The sequence below is a fragment of the Mauremys mutica genome, chromosome 2 (assembly GCF_020497125.1).
Source record: "Mauremys mutica isolate MM-2020 ecotype Southern chromosome 2, ASM2049712v1, whole genome shotgun sequence".
Lineage (NCBI taxonomy): Eukaryota > Metazoa > Chordata > Testudines > Geoemydidae > Mauremys > Mauremys mutica.
Window position 1 is genome coordinate 177105029 of NC_059073.1, and position 13821 is coordinate 177118849.

The following is a 13821-nucleotide window of genomic DNA, read 5'->3' on the forward strand; positions in this document are numbered from 1 at the left end:
TCATCACTATCCGAGAAGGAATGCGGGCAGGAAGAGCAGAGTTTGAAGCCCAGCATCCTGAGTGTAGTCCAGGACCCAAACAGTCCAAAACACTAAACTGTAAAAACTGTTAAAACTATTTATAAAACTAGATCTAATTCTTATTTTGTAGGATGAAGCTGAAGCTATGGACACAGGAGTTTCCTACCCAAACCATGCAGCGGTAAGAAGGAATTGGAAAGGAAGTCAATCTGTCCCATCGTTTACCCCCTTGAACAGAGGCATGAAGTGAACCAAGGCACATGTACGGACACTATTTTCAGATTGTCCAGCTCTGAGTGCATGCATAGTGGAACACAACAGGGACCATCACTCGAAGAAGAACCCCAATTTCCCCTTCCCAGCTGCCAAATTCTCCAGCTTTTCCCCCCGACAACTTCTATAGGGCAGCTATCCATTGTCAACAGGAAAATCTTCTACACATTAATAGCTGAAAATCTGGAGACAGCATAAAATAAATTGATTTTTCACCAAAATAAAGATATAAGTAACACAAGGAACAGTATATTGACAGTACTTTATACTGCACCTGGATTGTAGCAGGGACAATTAGTAGGGAGAGGAATTGGAGTGCAGTGCTCCATAATTCTAGCATCAATGCAGTATAGTTTTGGCCTAATGTGCCACACAAGACATGGAGATTTGCATATGAGTGAATGTCCTTGCCTTTGAAATGATTGCAAGAGTTCAAAGGGACTCTAAGGAAAAGGCATAAGAAAAGAGTATTGATGATTTCTAATGATCAGGTATTTATGGAGATGGAAACCATGGACCACTACATTGTGGACATTATTATTAAAGAAGGATGGGCAAATTTACTTAGATTCCATTGGACTCTACTAACATCTGTCACAAGGAAAAGTAGTTATAATGACCAAAAAAAGCAGGTAGAAATGAGACCCAAAAGAAAATTTCCAGATAAAGATGAAATCAAGTTAAATGTTCACTAACTTCATTTGCTGTTTTTTAATCTGTTCTTCTTCTGCACATATGCCAAGGGCAACATCTGGAACTTCAAAATTCATTTTTTTCAGGTATTTTGTTTCACACAGTACTTCGAGGACCATAGGATCCAAATTCACAAATAATTCCTTTACACACCAGAACAGGAGGGGGGGGGGAAACAACAGTGAACATAAAGTGGAAGTTTGGTGGTCACATAGACAGTGTGATTTTTCTGAAAAATGCATGAAGTGTAGTACAGATCACTACCCAAGATTTTGAAAATGGGTGCCTACATTTAGACTCCTGAACCCATACTCAGGCACCTCTATACATAACTGGATTTTCCAAGTTCTGAGCAACCAGCAACTCCCACTGACTTCATTATGCTGTGAATCTTTCACTGTATCCTCATCTTTTGAATAAAAATATTGGCTAGAACAGTCTTCTTTCTCCATACACTGTGGTTAGAAAAACCAAAACTTGCTAAGCTAGAAAATTATTCTTGCCAATATGAAAATAAAAATTTACATGGTCAGTAGTTTTCTAACTACACAAGAACAATTGCTTATCATCAGAAACTAACAAAAAAGTCAGTCAAAGCAAAAAGCAAATAAATAAATAAATAAATAAAAATAAAAAGGCAGTCAAAAAAGCAAACAGGATGTTAAGAATCATTAAAAAGGGGATAGAGAAAAAGACGGAGACTATCTTATTGCCTTTATATAAATCCATGGTACACCCACATCTTGAATACTGCATACAGATGTGGTCTCCTCGTCTCAAAAAAAGATATACTGGCATTAGAAAAGGTTCAGAGAAGGGCAACTAAAATGATTAGGGGTTTGGAATGGGTCCCATATGAGGAGAGATTAAAGAGGCTAGGACTTTTCAGGTTGGAAAAGAGAGAGGAGGGATAGCTCAGTGGTTTGAGCATTGGCCTGCTATACCCAGGGTTGTGAGTTCAATCCTTGAGGGGGCCATTTAAGGAGCTGGGGTAAAAATCTGTCTGGGGATTGGTCCTGCTTTAAGCAGCGAGATGGACTGGATGACCTCCTGAGATCCCTTCCAACCTTGATATTCTACGATACTGGTGGCACTATGAGACTAAGGGAAGGAGATATGATAGAGGTATATAAAATCATGAGTGGTGTGGAGAAAGTGAATAAGGAAAAGTTATTTACTTGTTCCCATAATATAAGAACTAGAAGCCCCCAAATTAAATTAATAGGCAGCAGGTTTAAAACAAATAAAAGGAAGGTTCTTCTTCACATAGTCAACCTGTGGAACTCCTTGCCTGAGAAGGTTGTGAAGGCTAGGACTATAACAGGGTTTAAAAGAGAACTAGATAAATTCATGGAGGTTAAGTCAATTAATGGCTATTAGCCAGGATGAGTAAGGAATGGTGTCCCTAGCCTCTGTTTGTCAGAGGATGGAGATAGATGGCAAGAGAGAGATCACTCCATCATCACCTGTTAGGTTCACTCCCTGTGGGGCACATGGCATTGGCCACTGTCAGCAGACAGGATACTGGGCTGGATGGACCTTTGGTCTGACCCAGTATGGCCGTTCTTAAAAGAAGTTATATTTTAGCAACAAAACAGTCTTTGAGCTTTCTGGGCACAAAAAACTCAAAATACTTAATTTTTATGTCAATAACTCAAGAATAACCACAATAAAGGCCTAATCTTCAACATAGAGGGGAGGAAGGTGTTGTTACATTTGTGCATAATAAAATTTGGATGTGGTTTTACCTTTGTTTTCTTTTCTTAAAAACTAGGATATTACATTTTAAAAATGACATTAACAAAATGTTATTAAGGTTGGAAAATCAGGCACTCGAGTTACAATTAGTGTTGCCCATTCTCTCTCTTCCTCTGCCACAGAATTCCTACGTGATGTGGGCAAGTCCCTTAAATTAAATTGTGGCCAGTGGCCATTAATTGTGTGTTCATCTCTGGGTGCTTGAAGAGAGGCCTTATTGGGAAACTGGGAGGTAGGCGAGCACAAGACTGCCCACGTCTAAAGGCCCCTCCCCCAGCCTTGTGGGAGGGACCACTGGACCCGGGAACCAACGGAATGTGGGGGACAACTAAGGAATAACAGGGTCAGGAGTGATGGTCACAGGTTCAAAACTAGGAATCCAAAGGGAGACACCGAGCAGAGAACCCCGGACAGCGCCCACTGCTCCTCAAAGCTGTCTAGGGAGCCAGCGGATGCTGCCCAAAGGGCATCCTCCTCTTGGTGTTGAAGATGGCCACTTTGGCCAGGGCCAGGAGGAGGCTGATAAGGAGGTCTCGTGACTTCGTGGGGCCACGGACAGGGTGTGAGAGTATAAACAGGTGTGGGGAAAAGTGCAGCCAGAACCTCAGTGCAGCCAGAAGGTTCTGGAGGAGCCTGAATAGGCTCTGCAAACAGGTCCACCCTGTCAGTGGCCACAATGGACCTGGTGGCCTAGAATAGCTTCCAGGTCTGAAGGAGGTCGTGGTAGAAGACCAGAAGCTCAGAGAGGTCTCAGGGAAGACCCTCGGGTGGAGAAAAAAGAGCTGCTGGTCATATCAGAGCCCTCGAAGGCAGCGGAGGAAGGCATGTGCCAGCGTGCTCCATGCCAGACTACCTGTGCCATAAAGGAGTCTCTGCAGGGCCTGGAGGTGGAAGACATGGAGGTGGCTGTTGGGGCAGACCAGGCCCTGTCCTCCCTCCTCCAGAGACCCAGAGACCCAGTACAGTCCTGGCCAGAAGAACTCCAGAGCTACACTCTGGAGCAGGACCAGGGTGTTGAGCCAGTGACAGACCATAGACAGGACTAGTTGGTTCACCACCAGTGCCCTCCCCCGCAGGGAGAGGCACCTGAGGAGCCCCATCCATCTCCGCAGCCACTCACCGACCCTGGCCTCCAAATCCTGCCAGTTCTCTGGCAGAGAAGGATGCATGGCAGAAAGGTAAACAACGAGATAGAGCAGTGGACCTACGATCCACTGGGATGGCTTGAAGCGCGGGTGGGAGGGAGCTCATCTGCCACCCGTCCCCAACCATCAGGCCAGAGCTCTTGACCCAGTTAACCTGGGCAGAGGAGGCAGCTGAGTAGATTGCCTGGCAGGCCTCCACCCGCACCAGGTCACCCAGGTCCTGGCCCACGAGAAGCATGTCATCGGTGTACGCCGACAAGACCAGCCGCAGCTCTGGCTCCTGAAGCACCAACCCCGTCAACCTCCGTCAGAGGACACAGAGGAAGGTCTTGATCGCCAGAGTGTACAGCTGATCTGACAGCAGGCATCCCTGACGTACCCCCCCGCCCGAAGCTGACCGGCTCAGTCAGGGTCCAGTTGAGCCTGACCAAACATTCTGTGGAGGCGTACAGCCCACAAACTGGGGCCTGAAGCCGAACACCCACAGACTGCCCAGGAGGTACCCGTGGTCTGTCCTATCCAATACCTTCTCCTGGTCCAGGGACAGGAGGGCAAATGACATACCATCCTTACCAGACTTGAGAATGAAAGACCACTACCTTGCCTGTGGTGGGCAGAACCATATCATATCAGATCTGCCCAGCTCATCAGAAGTACCAGGGCAGGGCATGAAGTATAAAGGGAGGGACCTGCAGTTAAGTTGCGGCTGTACCAGGGAAGAAGGCGGACGTCTCTTCTAGGGAGCCGAGCCTTCTTCAGGACCCTGGACCAGCAGCCGAGCAGATCAACACCCTACAGACTGAAGCAAGCAAGGACCCCAAGGAATGGCTGAAGTGGCCACCGCCCAATTGCGAGGCAGCCAGACAGAGCTCCAGCTTAACAGAGCAATGCCGACTAAGTGGGATAGGAAGTAGCCCAGGGGAACCAGACTTTGATTCAGTAGTGCTGCCAGGAAGTGAGGTACCATATTTCGGTTTCCCCACCAACCCAGTGGCAGAACCTGCCACTAATAGGGCCATTGGCTGGGATCCAGTGGAGTAAGGTGGGCCCAGGTCCCCATATCCCCTTTGCCACTACCCCACATCTGGGGATTGGCAGCACACTCGTGCTAGGACGGAAGGCCTGTGCCTTAATTGTTGGTTGCCCCAGCCAGGAGGCTGTGGGCTCTAGATTGTTGATTGCCGTATGCCTTAGCCAGGAGGCTCTAGGCTAAAGACTGAATGTTCCTCTGTCCTGGCCCAGGGGCCAGTGCTCCAGACTGTTGACTGTTGTTTACGCCAGCCAGGAGGCTGCGAGCTATAGACTGCTTGTTGCTTGACCCCAGCCAGAGGGGCCCGAGCCCAATTACTGTTGCCTGATGCAGTGAGGCGGCGTTGCCTCCCTCCCCACTCAGAGTGAGGGACCACTACACTGCCCAACCTGAGTCAAAGAAGGTCTAATATACAAAAGAGCTAACAACTCACAAATGCAAATGAAGTCAGTAAGAGCTACTTGGCACAGGAGGCAGTGTGGTCTGGAGGAATGTGCACAGGGACGGGAATCAGGACAACTTGAGTTCTAATTCTGAATCTGTCACTGAGTCACTCTGGCTTTAGGTAAATCACTCTAATGTCACATCTCCATTTCCCCATATGGGGATAATACCTACTTCAGAGGAAATATGTTGCGAGGATTAATGTCTGTTCAGTGCTTTGAACATGTAAAATGCTATAAAAATGCTAAGTACTCTAAAAAGTCAGGTTCTAGGTATTTAAAGTGGGGGGTTTTCCAACCACTGAAGCATTCAAAATTGCATATTTTGGACTTAATCTCTCTGTAATCCCTATCTATAAAGTAAGGATAATAATACTTTCCTATCTCGCCAAGTAGTTGCAACCTCAAATTCATTGGTATTTGTGAGGTACTCAGTATAGTGTTGATGAACATAGAAAAGACCATGAGGTAGTTAATAATTACATATTTGCTGCAGGTTTTGGACAATGTATAATAAATAAGACATGGGGTCTATACATGAAAAAAATTAGGAGAAAAAAAACCAACTAGCTATATCATTCTCTGTTGTTTGTTATGTACACTAACATAAGAACGGCCATACTGGGTCAGACCAATGGTCCATCTAGCCCTGTATCCTGTCTTCTGACAGTGGCCAATGCCAGGTACTTCAGAGACAATTAACGGCACAGACAACCATCAAGTGATCCATCCCCGTCATCCACTCCCAGCTTCTGGCAAACAGGCTAGGGACACTCAGAAAATGGTGCTGCATCCCTGGCTAACAGCTACGTATGGACCTATCCTCCACTAAATGAGATAGGGATACTGTGGGAAAAACTAGCATGCGATCAAACAATTAAAGTCTATATTGTAATATATACACATAAGGGGACAGAATTAAAGTCACACAGAGTAACCTTACAGTGCTTTATTTTGCGATCTTAACGGCATTTATAAACATAGTTTTGTGTATGTGATTAAAGTAAAAGTAATAAATTTCATCCTTCACTCTCCTTTTATTTTTAACTTTTAACTTCTTTACCTTGGTTTCTGGATGTCTGACAAGTAATGACGCACACAGTCCGTTCTTAGCTTGCTCAGCAAACCTGCACCATGCTCTGTGATAAAGAAGTTCGAATTCTAAAAGAACAGCAGCCATTTTGTTGTAGCTCCAAATTACCTTCTTCATTTCCGGAGTCTACAAATCACAAGAAATGTATTTTTATAATGTTGCGCTCACATAATGGATTAGATTGTGCCTACCAGGCCTTTCCTCACGATGGTCAATGGAACCAAACAGGTGTGGAGTTTATAGGCCAAGCCATTTTGGAGATCTGATATGCCAAACAACTTAGAAAGATATTTTAAAATTCAATGAAGAAACTTTTAAAACACCTTAAACTCCTTTTCTCATTTTTATCAACCTTACCTACAAAAATTCTACACTGTAATATGAGATGTGGCATGTGCAATTTCACAGAGATTTGTTTCTTTCAATCAAGCACTGGCCTGCTAAACCCAGGGTTGTGAGTTCAATCCTTGAGGGGGCCATTTAGGGATTTGGGGATTGGTCCTGCTTTGAGGAGGGGGTTGGACTAGAGGATCTCTTGAGGTCCCTTCCAACTCTAATAATCTATCTATGATTCTATGATCATTTGTTAAAACACTGGTCTGTGGGGCAGGGGCAGGCCCAGGTGAGGACAAAAGGAGTGACCTGAGTTACCTACTAGGACCAAGCCATACAAGGTGATTGGGAAGCAGCTGTGATGAGCCACAGAGGGAACTGGCATTACCACCAGAGGTCAGAAGCTAGAGTAGTCAAGTATGGCAGGAGCTTCTAGGATCTGAGGGCCAGGCCTTTAAAGTTGCAGAGGAATGGATATAAGGGAGATAAAAGTAAGCTATGTTATTGGCATGTTCCTTTTTTTTTTTTTCCAATTTAGCATTTCCCCCACTAATTTCCAACCTTCAAAAGTGCAGTCTTCTTTTTAAAAAATTTCATTGGATGGTCTATTTTTCTGAACAACTGCCGAGCCCACATAATCTTCCCAGTTACCTGCAATGGAGCAAGATTTAAGTTTATGCTTTCATTAACAGAAAACAGAAAAAGAGTAAAGATCTTTTTCTCTCGCCTTAGTTTCATCCTTACAGGTGGTACATTACGAGGCATAGGCGGATTTTCTTTTTGCTTCTGGTAGAGTTTTCGAACCAGATCTAATTCTCGGCTGTATCGCTGAACGACGATTATATATTTTTCAGTAAGATCAATATGGTCTTTACCAATGTGTTCAAACTTCATCAGAAGTCCCAACATCTGTTCAGTCTAAAAAGAGAGATTGGAGATTTGCAGTAAATGCTCCATCAAGATGGGAATAGCTTAATAAGTCGTCATTGTATGTTTATAACTGGTTAAGTTATTTTATTGTGAACATAGAACAATCTTATCTAATAGGTTAATTTATTAAAATTCTTACTTAGCTCTAATATCACGTTTAAAATAATCTGATGTGTCAAAAAGCTACCTACATAGGATAATGGAGCAATATTTAATTTCTTTCTGACTCTTCTCCAAATGATCATTTAGCCACACACAAATCTGGTGTAGAGTACTCCTGGAATTCTGTGCCACTACGTGTGGGAAGAATTCATGACCCCCACAGATTTCTTTGCTTCTTCGCAGAAAATGATGGGGAAGCAAAGGGAAGCAGCAAGATCAGTGACGCACCACTCCCCAGCAGCGCAGGGGTGTCGTTTCAGGTGCCCAGAGCAGCTGGCGAAGGGGTAAATCACTACGGTGGGTGGCAGGGCTGAGGACACCCCAACCAGTGGCTCTGACCCTGCGCCAGGCTCAGTTGCTGGTCCTGGCTGGGCTGGGCAATGAAAGGAGTTCCTCTTCCCCTGCAAGGAGTGGCTGAGGCCAGGACCGGGTCAGACCCCACCCCCAGAAAGCTTCCCCAGGTGCAGGAAGCTCCACACCCCATCTCTGTATCCTGCCCCCATCACTCCTCAGCGTGGGGGTGGGGAACTGTAGAGGGAGCTGCTCTTCTGTATGTCCAACCCCCTTGCATCCATACCCCCCTTACCCAGACTCCCCCCCACAGCCGAGCCTCACCCCCTGCATCCAGAGCCCCTGTGCACTCAGAACCCCCTGCATCTGGAACCCCTGCCGAGCCCTACTCCCCCCGCCCCCGGACCCTCACCCCACTGAGCTCCAATCAGCTGTGCCTAGATCTGCACCCCACCAAACCCCACTCACCCAGTTCTCGGACCCCTCCGTTGAGCCTCTCACACCCAGACACCCCCCAAAGTCCCATTCCCCCTGCACCCAGAGCTCCCCAACGAGCCCCGCTTGCCACACACATGGATCAGGGGCTAAGGCTGGCTGTGTGTGCAAGACTCTGTCCCTCTCACTTGCTATATTGGTGTGCCTGGCATGGAGGGGCAGGGCCCCAAAGTGTTTCTGGAGTGGGCCCAGTCCTTGCACTGTGTCAGGGTTGGGTGCAGCCTCACCTCCCAGTCTGTGTCCTGGGAGAGGTGGGGACCTGCAGAGTGATCTCCCACTTCCGTGCAGCCAGTGGTCTGTGCTTCCCACTGCCATGCTGGAGCCTCCACATTTATTTATTGACAAATAAAATGGCAGAATTTTAAAATATTGTGCACAGAATTTTTTTTTTTTTGGTGCAGAATTCCCTCAGGAGAAAGTAGAGTAGTACCTCCACCTTCATCAAGACTCAGATTCTGCCAACAGCACCGCATGGGCAGATTCCTGACATCAGTGGGGCTCTGTGCAGGCACTGAGGTCTGCTCACATAGTTTTTTTCAAAATTGGGGCCCAAATCTAAAATCAGTCCTGATTTTAAAGACAGCTCACAATGTTGATTTCTTTGTTTATTTCAATCTGGATGGAGGAGCATAAGAAATGCAACTGAGAAAATATTTTGAATGAGCTGCTGGATAATATATTTTTTAAACTGAGTACAGCTCTTTTCTGTCTTGTGTTATGTACTCGATGAAACCTTATTATGGGTTGTGTTAAAACTGATATGTGAATGCACTCTTCACTTAAGATAGTTCTAAGAAAGACTTAAGAGGCCATATCGAAACATGGCAAAACAGAGCCTACTCAGAAACTAGCACCATGTGGGTGGAGAGTTCCACTGAGGATTGTGACTCTGTGTGTGAGTGAGAGATAGACAAACAGTCTGACAGAACAGAGACAGGTTAAAAGGCCAAAAAACAACCAGGAAAAAGCAAGCCAGGCAGGAGCCTGTGAGCACAATGTATGACCTTGGAAAAAGCTAGAGAAAGAACTTTTTGCTCTGGTGTTGGCTAAAGAGGCTTGGGGACACAAGCTAATAAACTATTCTTCTGTTTCTGGTTCCTCCTATATTTGGAGAATATAAAGAAACAAGATTACATTAAGGAAAATACCAGACTCCTTCATCAATTACTATCTCAACCTGAACTATCCAAAGGGCTCTGAACTTTGACTAGCAACTCGGGTCAAAAAGGGGCAACACTTGGAATAGTTTAAACTTGATTCTACTCTTATACATTTCCACTCCCCATTTTCCCCCTAATAATTCTTGTAATGTAAGCACAATTAGGAATGAAAAAAAAAGCCAGCCAACATTTTGGAAGCAATAGGGGGCCAATCTGTAACACATTTTTTAAAAGGGGGAAATGTTCATCTTAACAACATCTGTCTGTCAATTTAGGTGTTTATATAACTGTCTTCCTTGCCAGTGTAAAAGGAACAACCAACCGTTTTGCTCTGAGGCATAGAGAGGCGCATAGGCGCCATCTTTCTTAGTTCCCCCCGTGTGCTCAAACCCCTGCTACACCACGGGCCCTGCCCCCACTCCACCCCAATGTACCAATGACAAACTGTAGCCTGGAGTAGAGAGCAAAAGGAAAGAAAGCACTGAAAGGAAGCAATAGAAGAAAAGCAAAACTGCAGATAAGTCTGGAGGTGCAGAGAGGAACTGTGAGGTAAATTGGAGAGCTAATGACAGATGCTCCAAGAGAAGCAATTTACTATTTTGTTGTATCGGCAGGGAAGAAGTAAGAGCCAGGAGCAGAAAAAAGTAAGACAAAACAAAATGAGGAAGATGAGAAGGACAAAAGATGTGAGGAAGACAGAATAGGAAATTGGCACTTGATAATTATCAGCATTTAAATTTCCAATATTTCTGACTGAGTGCACTTGAGCTTGAAGAGTTTGCCAACACTGCTCAAATCCTCTGATATTATCTCACACCGAACAAGCATTGTGGCCTGGTTTCCAAAAATGCTGAACACCTGCAGCATGCAGAGATTTCAATAGGATTTGTGGGTGCCCAGCACTTCTGAAGGTCAGGTTTTTTACTTGCAGAATTACTCACAGTTAAAGATTTCTCAAACCAAGAATCCACTAATTCTTGCATTGACTGGTGCAGACCTTCAATTTGATTCTTAAATTCAAGGTAATCTTTCTCAAACTGAAAAGGAGGAGAGGGTAACAAAAAAAACAAAACCAAAAATGGGTTATATGATGCCATTAATTTTCATGTAAAGCCACCCTCTTGGAACCAATACAGTATTTGCATATTCTGCCCATTAAGTGTATTCAGCACTGTACAGAACAGTCCAGTGACAGCGCTCGTAACCCCCAGAAGTTTACATGCTAGATCAGACAAACACGAAACAGTCAGCAGGACTGCTTTCCATGATTTATACTGAAAGTCCAGTGTGAAGAATCCTGTGAGATTCTGAGTGACTTCATCGTCTCACAAGAGGCACTCACCACCCTACAGAGGCAGTCCATACTATACTCTCACCCAATCATTTCATATGTAGAAATGCCCCCAAAAAAAACCATAACAGAAGTTAGAGATCTTGAAACAACCCAAAACCCCAGCAGGCATCCAAATATGATTTTCAGTGGACAAACTACACAGCAAATATTACAGACATCAGAGCACAGTCCAGAAGTGCTCCAGGCCTGAAACATAAAGAGCAATTTTCAGAATTTGCAAACCATGAGTTAGGAAGAACGGTAGTGCAATAAGTCAAAATAGTTTTCACGTGTTGTAATTATAGTCCGGATCTAGCAAAGCACATGGGCCCTGATTCAAGAAACTGGGGCCTTAAATATGGGAGTAGTCACACTAGCTTCCATTGGACTACTCATGTTCTTGGAGCACAGGCATAACTGCTTTGATGGAACAGAGTCTAAGAACTGCTATTAAAACAATCCAGTTTGAACTCTGGGGCCTGATTCCTCAATTCTTCCTCCTCTAATTAATCCTTACTGATGCAAGTAGTCCCACTGACTTCAGCATCACTGCCTGCATGAGTTAGGGTTTTCCAGATGGGATTCAAGGTTCATGGATCTCAAAAAAAAGGAAAAAGTTTTGTTTTCTAATTGGCATAAAATATGCTCAAGATTCAAGAAATATCACTGAGCTGTAGCTCACGAAAGCTCATGCTAAAATAAACTTGTTAGTCTTTAAGGTGCCACAAGTACTCCTGTTCTATTCACAACTAGTTCACTTATCTGTGTACAACTACCAGTGGTGAATGTCTAACAACTTAAAATTCTCTTAATAAGATAGGAACATGTTAGAATTATAAACAAATTAATGCATATATTGTTATAAACTTCACAATGGTTCTTTTGTATAGTGTTTTAAAATCCACCTTAATTTTCAAGGAAATGCATAGTTTAAAGTGACTGATTTAGATTTTCACAAGTGTTTAGCATTTCTGATTATTATTTCTGAAATATCTACCTCTTGTTTCCTGTGATCCAGAACATCATAGGTTTTTGATTTGGTGTTTGTAGCAATCATCTGGTAACGAGCACTGATCTTTTCAATACCTTCTATTTTTATATTCTGTAGCTCTAAAAGGCCTTCCATGATATTGCTTATATCTGAAATCTTTTCCAAGCGTTTACAGAATGCATCAAATTTTCCAAATATATAGTTTTCACTGATGATAAAAAAGGCAAAAGAGGGACTATCATAAACATATAGAATAAAACATACTGCAAGAATTTCTAAGATTCAGATATATTCTTCCCGTCCTTGCACATTTCTCTTTTTCTAAAATTTACTCTTATTAGTGCAGAATCAAGTAAACCGCTTTTACGATGAGTATGAAGTACTTAATGCTTAATTCTTACATGTGCCAATTTTGGTCCTAATTGTAATTGTTTTATATAAAAGAGTATCTCCAACTATGTCACAGTTTTCAGAAGTGTGGCCTTGTAACGCTAAGATGCTGGCTGAAGGCCTTGTTCTACAGTGCTGATTCAGGCAAAACTCTCATTGGCAATATGATTAAGGACCTGATCCAAAAGCCCACTTATGAACATGCTTAACTCTAACTACATGCATTAGTTCAACTGAAATCCCGTTGGGCCTATATGGGTACCAAATCTGTGAGAAACTGGCAAAACTTGTCACTGAAAAAAATTTTCTGAGTAAAAACTGCAGGATCAGGTCTGAAACATGCTACAGTTTATATTTTCACTGAATGTTAAACTCTCCAGTTCATCTGTACATATGTTGATTGCGCAGTTATAAATTATATACATGGACAAGATTTTATTCAAGGACAGAATGAATGATTTACCTGAAATCAAACTGCCGATCATTTGGATTTTCCTTTAGCTTCTCCCTTACTCTCTGAAAATATGTTTGATATTGTTCATTGAGATAAATACATTCTTGTATCCTCTTTAATAATTCTTGCCTAAAAAAAAAAGTGAACAGAAGACAAACTTAAGAAACATAGAGAGCTGCACAAATGATTACAATAACAGAACATTTCAGCTACATAGACATTTGATCAAGTCCAGTACTTAGTAAATATTGTATTAACATTATAAAGAGTAACCTGATGAAATGTGGACATAGATGTATATAAATACATCATTCAAAATGTGAAGAAGATTAAATTAAAATGTTCATTTTAAAACTGTTTTACAAGCTAGAATTTTGTTTTATTTGATTGTTTTATTTCATTTTTATTTTGTTTTACTGGTAATGGACCAAATCCTGACCCTATTACACTACCCAGAACAGGTCAGATAGGAACTGCCTACACCATGTAGCCTGTTCAGTTCCTGTACATTAGCCATTTTTTATCTCTACAAACTGTGTCCTTGTTTCCAGGAAAGTTTGGATTCTCCTCTTCTTAGGTAGGATCAAACATCAGAAAAGTCTCTTGTTTCCCTTAAATGTGAACATCTAGAAAGCCACAATTCCCAAGGCCACAGGCTGGGTTCAATTCATATGCAGTAGTTTGACCAATCTTGACATAGCTACTGTAGATTAAATAGTGGGCATGAGGAGGCTGTATTTGTCCCTTTTAGTTTAAATAATGGACTGTTATTACATATATACGCCAATTAGTTGTAAAGATCATCATTCTGTTAGGACTTTGTCAC

The 13821-nt window shown here is 43.1% G+C and overlaps 1 protein-coding gene across 1 annotated transcript in view; it reads right to left on the reverse strand.

Moving 5' to 3' along the window:
* Positions 1 to 13821, reverse strand: part of LOC123364581 (dynein axonemal heavy chain 5-like) — a 317201-nt gene that overhangs the window by 244925 nt on the left and 58455 nt on the right. Inside the window, exons 16-22 of the mRNA XM_045006814.1 lie at positions 13005 to 13124; positions 12158 to 12359; positions 10769 to 10864; positions 7534 to 7707; positions 7351 to 7440; positions 6427 to 6582; positions 991 to 1130 (exon numbers count right to left, since the gene is read on the reverse strand). Coding sequence (XP_044862749.1) covers positions 991 to 1130; positions 6427 to 6582; positions 7351 to 7440; positions 7534 to 7707; positions 10769 to 10864; positions 12158 to 12359; positions 13005 to 13124 — 978 coding nt within the window. The remainder of the gene's footprint in view (positions 1 to 990; positions 1131 to 6426; positions 6583 to 7350; positions 7441 to 7533; positions 7708 to 10768; positions 10865 to 12157; positions 12360 to 13004; positions 13125 to 13821) is intronic.